General features: G+C 35.2%; 2 protein-coding genes across 3 annotated transcripts in view; one reads left to right on the top strand and one right to left on the bottom strand.

Annotated features, from left to right (window-relative positions):
• The window catches only part of LOC111512483 (venom serine protease), a 116,209-nt gene that overhangs the window by 74,720 nt on the left and 23,597 nt on the right, over positions 1-17,892 (top strand). The gene's annotated exons all lie outside the window — the stretch shown is intronic.
• Cep89 (Centrosomal protein 89kDa) lies at positions 838-17,282 on the bottom strand. The gene is made up of 7 exons (XM_074173474.1): positions 16,503-17,282; positions 12,972-13,177; positions 8,863-9,156; positions 8,624-8,804; positions 6,272-6,439; positions 5,812-6,043; positions 838-1,123 (listed from the first exon to the last, which is right to left on the bottom strand). The coding sequence occupies exons 1-7, from the start codon at positions 17,054-17,056 to the stop codon at positions 914-916; spliced, it is 1,845 nt and encodes a 614-aa protein (XP_074029575.1). The 5' UTR covers positions 17,057-17,282; the 3' UTR covers positions 838-913.

The following is a 17,892-nucleotide window of genomic DNA, read 5'->3' as shown; positions in this document are numbered from 1 at the left end:
AAACAATTGTCGAAGTCCGCTATTGAGGATGATAGTCTTCAATGTTAATGTTCCATTTTATATCGTAACTCTTTCATGTGTAGCAGTCCTGTGAATGATATCTCATTCAATTCCATAACCAATGTTTGGAATGTGTAAATATTGAATAGGAAAAAGTGATTTCCGTAGGTATAACTCAATATTCATATGAAAATATTTGTTTGTAAAGCAATGTTCATGTGAAAGCAGTTGTTTCGAGAGGGTTTTCTTTCAGTTTGTGTGTTTCTATGCATGATCTACACATTTTTGTGAAAAGTTTATGCTGAAATTGATGCTTTCTTCCTTCCTATGGAGATTTACGATATTTTTTGTGTAAATAGGAAGACGTGAAAGCAACAAAGGTTTTTTTTCCAAAATTTTAACTGTCCCGAAAAATTATAGTAAAATATAGTAAAAAATATGTAGGTATATAGGTGAGGCCTTATACAAATCCGTATACACAGGTAAGGTTATCACAGAAGTTCGTCCAACCATGTTGGTACTGCCATCTATGCTTTATGTCGGAACTATGATACAGAAATTAAATTATTACCGTTGTTTGAAGTCATATGTTTGGTGAGCTTTCTACAGAAAGATGTCGCTGTGAACATACTATTCCATATTCACAATTATAGAAATATTTATACACATATTTGATGAGCCAGTTACTAGTGAAAATGAAGTTTGTTGAAATATTTCAAAATAATATTCATATTGGTGTGACATGGAAGCTATTCTATTTACCCGACAAGAAACAGTAACACAATTGACGCTTTTTCCAATAGTCGCATAGAAAATATGGAACTAAATGAGAGACAATTCATAAAACGTCCGTATTTTATTATCAAAACAATCATATAAAACATTGTCAAATTCACACAGACATCTCCACCTCCTACTTATACTTATCTTTATACAAATGATAATGTGTCATGGGAACCTCATTTTTCAAAATCAAATTGGTTTCTTCTTGCTCCTTTATCACCTTCTTTAGGTTTTCAATCTCTTTTTCATAATCTTCCTTCATTGTTTCTATGACATGGGCTTGTTCCTGGATGGTTTGTTCTACGGTGGTGAATTCTTGCCAAGCACTTTTTTGAACATCCTAAAAAATGGAATCATATATATACTTATCCAGTTCAGTTGCATTTTCAAAATTATAATATCGTATTATAACCAGAATGATCGAATATTGGGCAACACTCCAATCTACTGAGACAAGGGTGAAAGAACATTTTTGGAATGAACAGCTAATTGAATATTATCTCAGTCAAGAACGACAAAATTCGTGATAATTGATTTAGATCAGAGGTTCTTAAACTTATTTTGTCTACCGCCCACTTCAAGAATTAATTATTTTCTAGCGCCCCCCATTTTTTTTTTACTTTACTACAGCTTAAGATTAAATTATGTGTGTCATGTGAAAATGAGACTTTCTGATGAGGGTAATGTAAAACACCATTTTGTAATATTAGGAAAACTTTTATTAATGTTATTAAAACAAACATTTCAATTCGAATTTTAAAACTAATCTAATGTGTTCACACAAATACGATGATGGGAATGCTATCAAAAATCGTTGAACGATGGACCACAATCCAGGGTATTGGCTTTTGTAGCCAAAATTCTTGGTAATCACTGTAGTGGTTCTCCAAATGTTGGCAGTAAACAAGCAAGTCGTCGTTGTTGAAGCATACTGCTGACAAATCAGGGAAATTGCGAAACTCACGTCGGCCGATATTATTCTTATATAAGGGCAATTTGGCTCAAAAGCAGCACTGCCATTTTTTGTTTCAATCAAATTCAAGTCGTCACCTTGAAGTTGGAAGTTGACATCATTACATAATTCATACAGGTCTGTCAAGCACACAGTATTATTCCTTGAAGTGATGAGGTTGTCGTGCAATTCTTTGTCTTTGTTTTCCAAGAACTCTATTACAGAGTCAAATAGATTGTAAAATGGAGTCAGGCAGTTACCTCTTGATAACCAGAGCAATTCTGTGTGGAACAGCAATCGGTTGAAATCTTCATCAGTAGCAACACAAAGCTGATTAAATAATCTGTCATTTAAAGAGCTGTTTCGGATTTTATTGACTGCTTTGATGATATATTGCAGTGATTGAGAGAGGCGCTCACTCAAATTTTTTGCAACCAAATGTTGCCTAGGAAAGACGCAATGGACAGCGAGTACATCTGGAATTTTATTTTTTAAGTACGCTATGAATCCTTTGTGACGTGACATCCTGTCATAGCCGGAGCGCCATCCGTAGCAGCTGATATAATATTCTTCAGAATTTCTATCTCATTACAAAATGTTTCCAGTGTATATTAGTTCTTGATATATTTTCTCATTTTTAATAAACCACACGTATGACAACAACAATGCTTCATTGGTTGGTAAAGTGGACTCATCTAACTCAATTGAGAATTTAGAAGTCTTCAGATGATTGCACAGTGACTCTGCAATGTTTTAGCCATCTCATCAATTCGTCTTTGCACGGAACTATTGCTCAATGGAATTTTTCAGATAGTAGTAGTCTATGGAGCACAGTAGTTATTGCCGGTAAAATTAAATCCTCTCCAATAGTGTGAGGTTTACCTGTCTGAGCAATTAGCAAGGATATACAGGGTGTTCCTTAAACACATGCTAATATTTAAGGAGGTAATTCTTAGACCCATTTTAAGAAAAAAACTTCCTTTGGATGTATGTCCTAAACGCTTTAACTTTTGAGATACAGGGTGGCAAAGTTTTCAAAAATAATCAGTTTTTTAATAATAACTGAGATAATTTTGAAGACATCTTTGGCATATTTGGTACATATGTTCCATGCCTCAAGGCGCATTTTCTGATGTACACAAATTTGTATTTTTTCAAACAGTGGCATCCCTAAGGGTTTCGCATTGAATATTTTTGGGGAAAAAGTACTACGCCTATGCTTTCTTTTCAAAATAAAATCATTTTTGAAATCCTCATTTATTTTTGAGAAAATTTTATCTCCTGGTATTTCTTTGTCCAACGCATGATTTTCACTCAAAAAAATAAAAATCGACAGAAAGCAAATTAAGAAATTACATCAATTCTAAAATGAATGAGAATCTGAAAATTGCTTCATAACGCATTACCAATTCCCTAATAATATTTGAAAACATAATCTGCAAAAAAATAAATTTTTCACAACACAAGTTTTATTTTATTTTGTGACAGTAAGTCTAAACGAATAGCACAAATTTGTTAATTAGTTATAATACCAAAACTGATTATAAAAATTGTTGGAAGTGGCCACCTGCACTTAGTATGCATGCTTCCGCCCTTCTACGCATGGAATTACGCACCCGTTCAAATATTCCCGGCGTATTTCCTATAGTTTCACACGAGGCAACTATTCGCTCTCTTAAATCTTCTAAAGTATTAACGGGAGTTTTATACACAAGAGTTTTAAGGTGACCCCATAAAAAAAATCTAAACTATTGAGATCGGGGGATCTTGCTGGCCATTGCTGAGGTCCTCCGCGACCTATCCAACGATTAGGATAAACTGTATTTAAATGGTTTCGGACAATTACACTGAAATGAGCAGGGGCGCCATCGTGCATGTACCATATTCGATTCCTTAACGCAAGTGGCACATCTTCCAATAACCCAGGTAAGTCTTCTTCGAGAAAGTGTAAATAAGAACGACCATCAAGGCGTCCTGGTAGAAAAAATGGGCCTATTAGATGATCACCTATAATTCCTGCCCATACATTAACCGAAAATTGGTGTTGGAAATGGGTTTCGGTTATTGCATGGGGATTTTCTTCAGCCCACACATGATTGTTAAGGAAATTTTGAATGGCATTCCGAGAAAAATTTGCTTCGTCTGTGAACAAAATTTGTGTCTCAAACTGCGGATTTAGTGCAATACTTTGTAGATACCACTGACTGAAGTTCACACGCTGTGGAAAATCTCTGGGGAGTAATGCCTGCACTCTTGAAATATGGTATGGGTATAACAAAAAATCAACCAAAATACGACAAACAATTTGATGACAAATATCCAGAGTTCTAGCGATCTTCCTCGTATTCGTCTCAGGATGTTCCTCAATTTCTTGCAGCACCGCTTCCTCAATTTCAGGAGTTCTTACTACACGAGGTCTACCTTCCGGAGTCCCTTTCTTGAAACTACCAGTTTCCACAAGTCGACGATGAATATTTGAAAAGGTTCGGCTATCTGGTAAGGCACGATTAGGATATCTTTCCTGATAAATGCGCCTGGCTTCTGTTGCTTTACCATCGGCAAGGCCATATACGTAATGCATTTGCGCCATTTCCGCATTCGTATAATTTAACATATTTACTGATATTCAGAAAAACAGCGGACTACCAAAATAACTTCAATAACACTTCAAAATCAATCAAAACGCGCTGTGACAGTTTTCAACACCAACACCTTACTTTAAACCAACATCAATATTAGCTACTGATGTTTGTACATACAGATAATTCGTTTTTTATTGCTCTGGTGGGTACGCTGTTTTTTCTGCTTTTAATCTTCAAAAGAAATCACATATCGACAAACTCCATATTTCCAAGAGGTGCAGTAAATAAATTCTGCTACACGTCATTTATTCCAGGATAACTAAATTTATGTTTTCAAAAATTATTAAGCGGTGCTGCGTTATGACCTAATTTTAATTGAGAACAGTGCATCTGACAACAAACAAATATCTTTTAGATCGTCAATTATTTTGCAACAAATCTGATCTCTTAGTTTGCTTTCAGTCGATGCACGATACCGCATCAGATTTTTAAGGAATTTATCCTTAAGTAAAGCGATTTTTAATTTTTTGAGCGAAAACCATGCGTCGGACAAAGAAAACCCGGCAAATCAAATGTGCTCAAAAATGTATGGAGATTTTAAAAATAAGTTTTAATTCAAGATAAAGCAGTGGCGTAGTATTTTTTTCGCCAAAAATATACATTTCAAAACTCGTACGTACGCCACTGGCAGAGAAAATTAAGAAAATCGTACATCAGAAAATGCGCCTTGAGGCATGGAACATATGTACCAAATATGCCAAAGATGTCTACAAAATTATCTCAGTTATTATTAAAAAACTGATTATTTTTGAAAACTTTGCCACCTGTATCTGAAAAGTTAAGGTGTTTAGGACATACGTCCATAGGACGTTTCTTCCTTAAAATGGGTCTAAGAATTACCTCCTTAAATATTAGCATGTGTTTAAGGAACACCCTGTATATTGTAGGAATGTTTGATGGATTTGTGGGATTTTCAATAAATCCATATTTTATATATTCCGTGCTATACTGCTGTTTCTTATTTTTTGCTTCAGACATAATTTTGTCTCCAAAAGCCGAAGTAAAGAATCAAGTATTAAAAACTTGCTAATGACACCACTCACAGTATTCACCACCGCACGTGCGGCACTTTACCTAGCTACTCGCTCACTAAACCCACTTGTTTTAGTTATATCGTGGAATGGCATTACTTGCTGGATGGCGCGCGCGCTTTTATATGAGGCAGCGGGCGGGCCTGGTACTTTCGAGAATGGAGACTAGAAACTTCTCGCTTCACATTGAAGCTTACCGCCATCTACTGCACAGTTTGACAACTATCGGAGAGGAAATAGTTCCTGTATAGTCCCGTAGATGGCGATACACGCCCCTCTAAACCCCTTCAATTCAACGCCCCCCAATCTCCTCTGTGCCCTTTACTGCCCTCTTATAGGCCTCCAGCACCCACAAGGGGGCGTTATCGCCCACTTTGAGAAAGACTGATGTAAATTAACACACCTTCAACTGATTTTTCAAAGAATCCATTTTCGTCGCCATGTCGCAACCTAGTTTTCTCACAGCTTTGTTTTCCAGTTGCCGTTGATTCAATGCCCTTAGTAACGTTTCCTGTTCCGCAACCATTTCTTTGGCGAATCCCATAGCTTTGTGGAGCTGCTTCCTCAAAGCACTGCGAGATAGTTGAACTTCATTGAGAGTATGTTCAAGTTCCAGATGTTTCGTTTCCAGTTTCCTGAAAAACACAAAAATCTTCATTTGGAGGGTGACATCATTAAAGAGATATGGTTTGAGTTGATTATTGATTAACGCATACAAATAATGATAATTAATATGTAATGTAATGTAATCTGTGGAAGTAGAGCGAAAATTGAAGTGAAAGCTCACTTTATTCACGCCGGTCTCCAGGCCGGCGTGAAGCAATTCACCTGAATTACAAATTTATTTTATATTTTCAACTCACTTGATATGTTTATCCAGCTGAACAACTTTCGCTTCTAAACCATCTTTTGTGTTCCGGTGTTTGATTATTTCCTTGTTCAATTCTTCGATTGTCCTCGTTTGAGATTCTATTCTTTTCAATAACTTGTCCTTTTCATTCTCATACTGAAGTTTCAATTCCTCGTACCATCTGAAAAATGAAATTTTTTATTCTTTAAAAACTCAATTCATTAAAAAAAAGTATATTGGTCAAACGCATAAACCATAAAATATCTGTTGAAGGAACATAAAATCAAAATATCAGATTGTTTCACACGTTTTGTCCGTTTTAATGTCACGTGTTTTTTCAGCTCCATATCTCAATAAATATTTATTGTGTTGTGGTATAATAATAATAATAATTATATACTTTATTTCAAAAAATGCAGACTAATACAGCTGAAGCAGTAATGAAGGCATAGAATGAAAAGGCGTCACAGAGAAAAACATCAGTATTATATTATATGGTTCATTTTCTATAATAATTTTTTAAATTTCTTTCTTGAGTTTGTTGATGCCATTGATTGATTTTATTCGAGCTGGCAATTTATTGAAAAATTTTATACACATATAGTGAGGACTACTTTCTGTTATAGAGAGTCTGTGTAATGGATACATGATATTTCTCGTTCTTGTTTCATGCCCGTGTGAAATATTATAGGTCAAAAAGGTATCTTTATTTTTGAAAAAATATATTAAGCATACATATATATATATGCCAGAAATTGTCATTATATTATTCTTCCGAAAACACCCTCTACATGATGCTATGTAGGCCATGTTTAACATAACCCGTAAGGTTCTTTATTGTATTACAACAATTTTTTGAACATCATGACTACATCCCCAAAACAAAATTCCGTACTTTGCAACCGATTCGAAGCTGGAATGATATATTATTTTCATTGAGTTTGGGTGGAGATATTTGTTGAGAGATCTAATAGCATAAAGCACCCTATTGAGTTTCATACATAGATCTTCTATATGTTCTGACCAGGTCACAAATTCATTGATTATTAACCAAGAAACTTTGATTTTGATGTTATTTCTCTGTCTTTTGTAATTATTTTAATTGTCGGTGGACATTCCAACTGCAACTGTCTTGAGCGAAAAAATACTGTGTGGGTTTTTGATTCGTTAAGAATTAATTTGTTGCTATCAAACCATTCTTTTGTTTTTTAAAGAGATTTTCAGTATTTTCTATGATTTTTGGGAAATTTTCACCGCCAATCAATATATTTGTATCATCAGCATAGCTTGTTATGAACTGATCATTTCTGGTATTCATTGAGCATAAGTCATTGGTAAAGATTATAAATAGAATCGGTCCGAGAATGCTACCTTGCGGTATTCCAATATTTGATTGAAGTATCTGTGATTTATAAATCATTCCCTCACTTTTAATGGAAACTCTCTGAGTTCGACCATTCAGGTATGAACTGGCCCATTTCAAAGCGTTTCCTCTAATTCCATACTTCTCTAATTTATACATCAGAAGAGATCTGTCCAAACAGTCATATGCTTTAGAAAGATCTAAAAACATTCCTAAAGATAAATTGTTTTTTTCAATGAAATTCAATACATGTTGAGTGAATTGGAAGATGGCTGACATTGTAGATCTACCTTGGATGTAACCATGTTGATTCTTACTGAAAATGTTACATTTATTAAAGAAATCTATCAGTTGTTCAGAAAATGCTAATTCAAACGATTTTGAGAAACTAGGAGGTTGACTTATTGGCCTATAATTTTCCATGAGTTCTATATCACCGTTTCTATATATATGTGTAACTAAAGACACCTTCAGTTGTTCTGGGAATATGCCAAATTTCAAAGAGTTGTTTACGATAGAGAATCTGGCCAAGTTTGGAGCGCTGTAAAACCTAGATAATGACTGAAATTAAACAACTTCATAGTGAAAATTGTACATTGAAAAACTCTACACAAAATTGCTGTGACGCCATTTTATCGTGAAATGAACTGGAGAAAAGTTATAACCTCCAAAAGTAAACTTGTTACAAAAGTTTCAGTTATTTTAGTTCATAACTTTTTTGTTGGTCACTTGACGATGAGAAGTAATGGGAATAAAATTGTAGAAAATTTAATTTGCTACATTTTATGTTCGATTAAATTTTCTGTAGGGTTGCTAGTTTACGAGATATAGCGCGAAACCCTTTGCACCCCTTTTTCCAAGATGGCGGCTGAGGGACAAGTTTGACGACCTCACAAACTTGAACTTAAGCTTCTACTGACCCTCCTACACATTAAAAAAATAAAATTGGATTCTCTGAAAAACGCAACCCTGAAGGTAACTTTTCAATGGACTAAAGCTTACTTTTTGCATTCGTTTACGCTTGACGTATGTACAGCCAACGGTATAAAATTCTGCATTTGGTTCTTGTAATCTTCTTGCGAATCCACCAGTGACTTGGCCTTTTCTTTCAAAGCAGCATTTTCTGCCCTGCATTTGATGAACTCCCCATGTAGTACTTCAAAATCTCTTCTCATCTGTTCCACTGAAACAAAAAACTGTCTTGTTCTCTCATTGCGAAGTTTTTCAAAAAGGTTTCGTACCTTTAGCTTCGTACACCTTCAGTATCTCCTCCACTTTATCCTGCTTGATTGAACACTTTTTGATAAGCACGTCGTTTTGCTCTCTAGTCGACTTGAGCTCGGCTTTGAGCTTTGTTACTTCGCTTTTTAGTTTCGAGCTGCATCCTTCGTCTTCGGTAAGCCTTGAAAAGAGCGATTCGTTCTCCTTGATGATTTCCCGGAGTTTTCCTGTGAACTTGTACATTTCCCGTTCGTAGTTCTGAATGATTTCTTCCTTCTCTTTGATCGTGTCTTCATAGGCGTCCAGAAGGGGACCTAATAACATATTATATTGAAAGTAAAGAAGCGTTTTTTTGCTCAAAATCAAGATTACTGTTTCAAAAAGTGCGTAGAGATTTTTGTGTCGATTACAGAATCGATCGTCATTTATAAGTTACTAGTACTATGTTGCTGTATCGCTGCTGTTCAAATGTTTTGACAGAATCAGAATCAAAGAACTTAGGTGTGCGCAGCGTTATAGAACATTGCTTTCAAATAAATTGTTCTACAGCACCATCTAGTGGCGAGTTACAGAAAAATTAATAGCCTAAAAACCTTCTCTATGAAAAATTACTTATACATGTCAAGTTTCTTCACGATTGGTTGAGCGATGTAGAAGTTTATCACTTACCAATCAACCAACCAACCAACAAATGTCCATTTTTATATAGTAGATGGAAAGTTTAACTTCCACATGGTTTTATTTAATTGACAATGTTCGGATCAAATTTTGCAACTTTTTATTTGCAAGTGACAGTGCATGATTATCCAAATGATGTCGCTCTAAATCAAATATGGCGCACCGACAAAAATGGCAGACTATTTTGTTTGTTACTCACTCAATGACGTCTGGTCCCTCAGGCACCAACTGTCAACAGCATCCATCTTGCTTTGGATGATATAGCTTGTAACATCATCCAAAGCCCAATGGACGTTGTTCATGGTTGGTGCCTGAGGCAGCAGATGTCTGTCAACCCCAGCAAAACTGTGATGATCCCCTTCACCAGGTGGAGAAAATTGGACGATCTAACGCCACTTCACCTCAATGGTGAGGTCATTCCATTTGGAACGGAGGTGAAATATTTTTGCGTTATCCTTGATAAAAAACTCACCTGGAACGCTCACTTGGAAAAAGTTTTACACCAAGCCAGACTGTTCCTATGGATATGTCGAAGAGCTTGTGGTAACACAGACCAATTATTACTTATGGAGCAATTGTCTGGTTGCCGAAGGCTTTACAGAAAACGGCCCAGGCGATGCTTTCTAGCTTACAGAGACACGCTCGTCTGGCTATCAGTGGTGCCATCAGCGGCCATGGAAATCCTTCTAGATTTACCTCCTCTCCACATTTTACTGGAGAGAGAAGCTAGATGGACTGCATATAGACTTGTGCACATTGCCAATTGCACAAATCAATTCAATGCAGAGTGCAACAGACTGTTGGTTGGCACTGGAAGTCATTTTGGAAATGACCTCCAAGTTTATGCCTCCAACTGTCAACTACGAACTGCCTTATAAAATACTGTTTCCGAGTAGAGAGAACTAGATCCATCGGGGGAAGGAAATATTAAAGAGCAGATAGTTGTTGGTTCACAGATGGGTCAAAAACACCTTCCGATTCTGGTGCAGGTGTTTTCAGTTGCAGGCCCAGGACAGAGATATCAACCTGCCTAGGAACCTATGCGACTGCATTTCAAGCGGAAATTTACGCTATTGAATTGTGTGCGGAGAAATAGGAAGAATTTAACCTCATACTCATAGTCAAGCGGCGTCGGAAGCTCTTGGCTCCCACCGAACAACGTCAAAATTGGTATCAAATTGCCAAAAACGACTCTCCTTGATAGAAAGCCTTGACGGATTGTGTCTGGCCTAGATTCCTGGCCATAATGGCCTGGGAGGGAATGAGGCTGCTGACTTCCTTGCAAAGGAGGGTGCTGCAAGCAGCTTTATCGGACCAGAACCTGTCATTGGCATCGCTTTAGGCTTTGCCAAACAAACATTGAACACCTGGATAGCAAAAAGATTCATGGACTTCTGGCAGAATTTTTCAGGATTGGCTTACTCCAAGGCGTTTATTCAACCTCCAAAGCTTGATACGAAACAGTTGTTGGACTACAGTAGGGTTGAACTACGATGTCTAACAGGCCTTCTTAGAGGTCACTGTCATTTGAATCATCATATGCAGAAACTCGGACGGTCGGAATACAGTGTGTCGCCTGTGTTTGGAAAATGATGAAACAGCAGAGCACAAAATTTGTACCTGCCCTGTACCTGGTCGAGTGTGAGCCACAATAAACCCTTGCGGGTTGCGGTAGAGGGTCGAATAGACTCACTCACTTTGGACATAACCTAACGTAACCTACACACTCAATGTGGGTATGCTGAAACAATATGAAATATAATTATGATATCACTGTAAATTCAGTTTGGTAGATCGCCCAGGATGACTGAATAGTTTGTTCATGCAATGTCATTATATGGGTATCCAATGATAGGGTTTGAAATAATATAGAAAAAAATTACGTTATTTTCAATTCTATGCGGCGGAGTCGCAAATATGTTTTTTAGGCACGTCCATGATATGGATATAAAATCAAAGGGTTTACGCAGAAAAAATTTGAAATAACTGAAAACAAGATCACCCAATTTTAAATAGTTATTGCGTATTTTTTCAAGGGGTATATAAAAATGAACGTTTCACTAAAGATTTCCTCATATTTCTTCAAATAGAGTTAGGGCAAAATGAAAACAAGTTTGGCAATTTGTTTACATATCTTTGAAAGAAAGCGTGTCATTTTTACAATCTGTATATTAGCTTCGCCTGTATGTATGTATGTATGTTGGTTTGTTTGTATGTATGTATGTTTGTTTGTAACTCTCAAGCTCGGGATCTTTATTGACAGAATTATCGGCATTATTGCCTAATCTATTCGCGGGCAGATGCCGCTATATGTAACCTCCTTGATAGGTTGTTCCAAAGAAAATCAAAATAAAAAACATATTTTCAGAATTATAAGTGTTAGCGAAATTTTGTACTACAGATGAAATATTTAGATATTTACAATTACCCGTGATTCAGTACAGAAAAAAGTTTTGAACGAAACGGAAGATACATTTTAAAATCTAATTCGATTATTTGAAAGCAAACCAGAATATGGATTTCAACAATGAAAACTATATCGTAAATTGGATACCTAAAAAATTCAGCTACTTAAATATTTCAAAAAATTGAAAAATTAGAATTAAGGTGCTTGATATACATATCAAATCAAAAGATTGATTTAATAAACAAAATTATTCACTGAAAAAATATTGTCAGTCCATTAATATTTTGAATGAAACTTCAAATCAAAACAAATTTTACAACTGTCCGCCCTCTGTTGGAGACTTACTGCATCTCAGTATTACTATAGAATTTGAAACCTCAAACTTCATTATGTTGTTTGAGAGGAATTTTACATTCGTGCGTTGTCTGTTAAAGATTTATAATACTAGCGACTAGAACTTAGAAAAAAATATTTTTGACAATAAATCGGACTGAAAAGTGAAAAATAAATATAGCTTAAAAAAACTAAAAAACACGCTTTTAAAGGACTAAAAAGTTAAAAATATTTTTTTCAATAAGCTTAAACCAATAACGAACGAAAATACTGGTATTATTGTCCGATATTTTTGTATATCAGGCGTCCATAGCTTTTTTAAGAATAATACTAGTATGTTTCCTTTGTTATTGTTTTAAGCTTATTTAAAAAAAAATAACTTTTCAGTTCGATGTTCTTTAAAAGCGTGTTTTTTAGTTTTTTCAAACTATATTTAGTTATTATAGTTTTTCAGATTGCATTGATATACTTTTTTTATCTTGAATACTTTGTTTATTACTATGAATAAGGTAACGAACAAACCACATAAATGAATTTGTGAGTATTATTTAAATGAATCCAAAGTAAAAAATACGTTTTCAAGTGTAATATTTAATTTTTTCCAAAATAAGAATACGATATTTAACTTGATGTTGACAGTATTCCATATTTATTGTGTTTTATATTAAATACGAGTCAGAATTTTCTCTCATACTCATAGGCTAAACTCACCTAAAGTATGTTTATTCACGCTACCCCAAGATATAGGTGTGTGTTTGTGGTTTCTGTGCACATCTGATAATATTTCTTTGCTGATATCATCCCAGGAAGTATACAAGGTATCTCTTTTTTGAATACCATCTGCTTGTGGTGGTGAAGGAATATTTATTTTATTTCTTCTAAGTACTTCTTGATACCTTTCCAGCTGGACATTAAGTCTGAAAATCAAATTTAGGAATGTTTGTGTCATAGGAACACGAATTATATTGAATATATTGCCAAAATTGAGAAAAAGATGGACTGTTTCTATTTATTTTCAAAATTCCTTGTCAGATAAAAACGATTAGACAGTATGGGGGAGAAAAAAGTTTCCTTGCGAGTAAACTAGTAAACTACTTTTGGACCTGTTTATTTTATATATATGAATTCCCAACCCAATTTATATTTCAATAGAAAAATTGAAAATATTCACAGAATATCAAGAATAAATAGTGAAAACTTTATTGAGGACTACCATGCCAAAACGGATCATATTTTATGAGTCATAGCCAGTGAGAGTCATAGCCAGTGTTGGTGGTTTTACCAATCAACCGACAACTGCGGTAGCAGAAATTTGGAAAGCTGTCCTGGACAGCCATCGGAAAACGAATCTACATGTTTCTAGAAATGATATGAAATCGAGAAATATGAGTACAGTCAAACTACTGGAAAATAATTCCAGGAAAATCAAAAGATGAATAGATGAGTAATATTCTGATTCCATACTGATTTCAATTTAAAAGCCACTGGTAGAGAGCTGTTTCAGCCTATTAGGCATCGTCAGTACCGGGCAGGCGGTCCTCGATTGAAGACAAAATGTAAATAATCAAGTAAAGTACCTAATAAAAATAACTGCGTAAACGCAAGCGAGACATAAGTGGAACCACCAATTGGTGTGACACTCAAGTCAACTTGCCAAGTTTTTATGCCCGGTACTGACTGGAGAAATGTACAGTAATAAGGATTAACGGGGTCTCTTAGTCAAAAATCAAAATCAAAACTCTGCTCTGCTTTGCCAAGCTTTTGGCAAAGTATGAGTGAAAAACAATGAATTGAACATGTAAATTGATGGAAGAAAGTTAAACATAAAGAAATTCTATACATTTTCAACTTTCTTTCATGAAGATAAGTATATATAAGAGAAATAGATAAGTACTACTCTCATCTTTCCCATACTGATTTCAACTTGAGTTGGCTTGGGTTTCACACCAATTGGTGGTTCCACTTACGTAGCCCTTGCGTTCACGCATTTATTTTATTAAGTACTTTTCTTGGTTATTTGCATTAAGTAGAGATGGCACTGAACAGTTAAATTTGAAGAACTTGTTCGAACTGTTCTAGTTCTTATCTAAAACCTGTTCTTTTCAACTGTTCATGTTCACCTATTCTTAAATGACGTTTTATCTTGCGTCATGGTCACTTTTTAGCGTTCTATTCGGTTCCGAGTGGTTTCGAATTTCCGCACGTTCCCCCCATTCGTCTTGTTGTTTTAGAGTTTTATTTCAGTAACTGGCTGAATTTTAGTGTAAAATAAATGAAAGATTAAGCCCTATTTAGATTTTTTTTTAATCATAGAGAAACAACTGCAACATGTGAAATTTGCAAGCAGGTTATTTCCTTCAAATCTTCCGTTACAAATTTAAAGCGTCCTATGCTTGAAAAACATCCCATGGTGAAAATTCTACCTACTAGAAAAACAGTGAAAACCCACCTTGAGAATTCACAGAGACGGGGGCCTACAATTTTGCAACAGGTAGGTATTTAATTATTTCGTTTTGCATTTTTTATGTTAAAAATTTCATGGAAAACAATTATGACTTGTCAGTGCTCAGTGCAGTCGAGAGCACAGGTCACAGAGCGGTCCCGTCATCCAGTTCCAGAACCAACCTGCACAAGCGTCTTTGGAATAGCCACTCACCGCCTGAACAAGTTCAGTTCAATGAAAAGAACAGGTTCACTGAAAAGTCGAGTGATACATGTTCTGAAAAACCAGTTCGGTTCTTTTGGGCCCATCTATAACATTAGGCAGAAACATCTGTCTACCGGTGGCTCTTAAGTTGAAATCAGTATGGTAATGATCAGAATTTTTGCAAAAACGTTTGAGATTACAGATAATGGTGGGAAGTGTATTATAGTTTTTGGAATAAATGTAATTTAGAATCATAGGTATGGGTTGTTGTGTAATCAAATGTCAAAAACAGGGATACCAGTTACATTTGTTTAATAAAATCATCGCAATATATTTTTTTTTTGCTTTTGGGACAGGAATGGAGTCTTTCTTATGACATTCTGTATTTCAATTTTGATCATGTTTTTACGTATGATATTGAGTGTTTACGTGAGATATTAAAAAAACACATTTTTCAGTGTTGGTTTTTTCTAAATTTCAGATTACATGCCTTCGAAACTATGACCGAAAAATATTTTTGACGAATAACATCTGTGGATACAACTTTTATATTTGATGTATTTAGCTTGAAAACTAAAATTTTTGGTCCAATTACTCAGTGGTTACACTGTAAGATAACTAAATAAGTTCAAAACCTTGGTGGTCCAAAACCGGGCAGCTGCTTCGACCTGAACTCAGTCTCATCAGTGGTGCTAGGCTATGAGTTTCGAGATAAAAAGTTTGTATTCACTACCAAAACTTGTTGAAACGTCATTCAGATACAACTGAAAATTTCCTGATTCTTTGCTGAACCTAGCTGAAGTGTTTTTATATTCAGTAAAAAATTACCCTGGAAGATCGAAACCTTTTTTATGTAAACAAATAAATTCATATTGCCTTTCACACTTTACAATAACAAAACTATGAAATACTATCAATATAGCCATTATACATATCGGCAAATGATTACGGTAACAATTGTTTAAACTGAAAAACAATTAGTACACTTGGAACTATAATGAAGCAATTACTAGTTTTTTCTTTCATTGAAAACTCTGTTACTATTTCATGTTACATTGTTATGGTTATCTATCTTCCCTTCAGGTAACACATACATCAAACATTTTGAAGAATTTTTTTTTTGGAATTCACCAGAACGGTTCAAAAGTTTGGGATAAAAGTCAACATAACAATAACCGACAATAAAGTTCACAATAGAGATTGACCAAGATAGTTGACTTCCTCTCCTCCATGTAATGTTGAAAAAGTCGTCAGATCGTTTTCACACAAATGTTTGTCGAAAGGAAACATACTAGAAGTCGTTGAAGTCTCTAAACATTTAGGATTATGGATCGACTCTATCTTAAGGTTCACTGAACATATTAGTTACTTTGTCCAACCTCATATAATGAACTACGGAAGCTATACCCTAACCGGAATATCTGGAGATGTCCAGAATATCATATTTGAAAACGCGAAGATCAACGCAAGGGGTATCGACTGTTTAATTTAATATGATTTTTATGTTTTTTATTGTTATGTATCACAGATCCCGTGTTAGTGGATATTAGATGCCGAGACACGTTAATATTAATAATAAAAAAAGTATGACTCACCTGTAAACAACTGTTTTGAGCATATCAAGATCCTCGGCCAATTCTTTGTTGCCTGTCCTCAAAAAACTATTATCAGCACTGTACTTTTCAACGGTTATTTTAAGATCTTCGCAAGATTTGCAGAACTTTGAGGCCTCCAGCTGGTCATTGACATCATTGAACTTAAACAGTAAATTTTGATACAGAGCCTTCAATTCGTTGTTTTCTTTCTCCAAACTGGCGTTCAGGCTTTGAAGAGAGCCAGTTTTTTCCCTCAGTTTACATATTTTTCTCACGGATAGATCTTCCAACTCGTGGAATTTCATGAACAATTCTTTGTTTTCCTGTTCCAGTCTTGCGTTCTCTTTGGCGAGATGTCTTCTGCTGATTTTGGCGCTTTTGTCTGATTCTGGAATTTCAACAACGATCTCGGTGTGTATCGGTTCGTGATCCCCACCTCTGCAGTAGTTGCCTGAATGGAAATTGGCGGAAAACGACTTTTTCTGGTCTCCGCTTCCATAATGTACTGGAACATCCACTTTTTTTCTTCTAGGTTTGACAGGAACATCATTCATTTCATCAGCAAGAGTGATTGGCTTTTTCTACTTAACGAGAGGTGAAAAACTGGAAGATATTGAGGAAGCAGTCTAGGTTTTCAGTCTTCATTGTAGTAAATACTGTATGTTAGGCACTATTTCACTCACGAAACGAAAAAATATTCAGTAACATTGTGCTTAAAGGGAATTATTTTCTCATAACGTCAACAATCTGCCCCAGTTTCAGTTTGTTATGAACGGTTGCTATGACTACCGGATACGCGTTGATTTACCCACGCCTTTTGTAATGATGAATATTCGCGAAACTAGTACAAAGACGTAACAGTTACTCCTCAAATATATTACGGGAAATGATACCCAATGAAAATGTTCAAGGTAACATCGAAAAATGTGAAAGAATCTAACCTATCAAATTGCTGAGGGTTGAAAAAATGAAATAACTCAAGAAACATTGTTATATGTATAATACTCAACGATAACGTGATTTTTTTAATATTACTATAGCCCTATTCGTAAAATCACGGCACACTATGATTTTGTCATATGAATGCTTAGAAGGTCTGGGTCACCATCAGAAGCAGAAACAAATTTGGAATATCGTGAGGAACAAAACAGAAAAAACAAAAAATACAGCGAATTATGAAATAAATATAAATGATGACATTGCTGAAGATGAAATAATCGTCGCAAATGCTTTCGGCAGTTTCTATGCAAGAAATGCTAAAATAGCTGTCGACAACCACTTCAGTTCAAAAAAAAAAAATTGTACCACAATGTACGGAAGTGAAACATTTCATTTCTCCCCTGTATTAGATGCGATTAGCTCATTGAAAAACACAAATTCTGACAGAATA

The sequence above is a fragment of the Leptinotarsa decemlineata genome, unplaced genomic scaffold (genome assembly GCF_025532065.1).
Source record: "Leptinotarsa decemlineata unplaced genomic scaffold, Ldec_3_MD MMD2_tig00000251_RagTag_RagTag, whole genome shotgun sequence".
Taxonomy (NCBI): Eukaryota; Metazoa; Arthropoda; class Insecta; order Coleoptera; family Chrysomelidae; genus Leptinotarsa; species Leptinotarsa decemlineata.
Note: the sequence above shows the minus strand (reverse complement) of the source record. Positions and strands in the feature narration are given on the sequence as shown.

What these genes read in the sequence shown, in the direction of transcription:
- Cep89 (XM_074173474.1), bottom strand. Translation starts at nt 17,056, where the DNA reads ATGAATGATGTTCCTGTCAAACCTAGAAGAAAAAAAGTGGATGTTCCA. An exon ending in GAAGGTGTACGAAGCTAAAG is followed by an intron (nt 8,805 to 8,862) that starts GTACGAAACCTT and finishes TTTTTGTTTCAG; the next exon opens with TGGAACAGATGAGAAGAGAT. An exon ending in CAGCTGGATAAACATATCAA is followed by an intron (nt 6,044 to 6,271) that starts GTGAGTTGAAAA and finishes TGTGTTTTTCAG; the next exon opens with GAAACTGGAAACGAAACATC.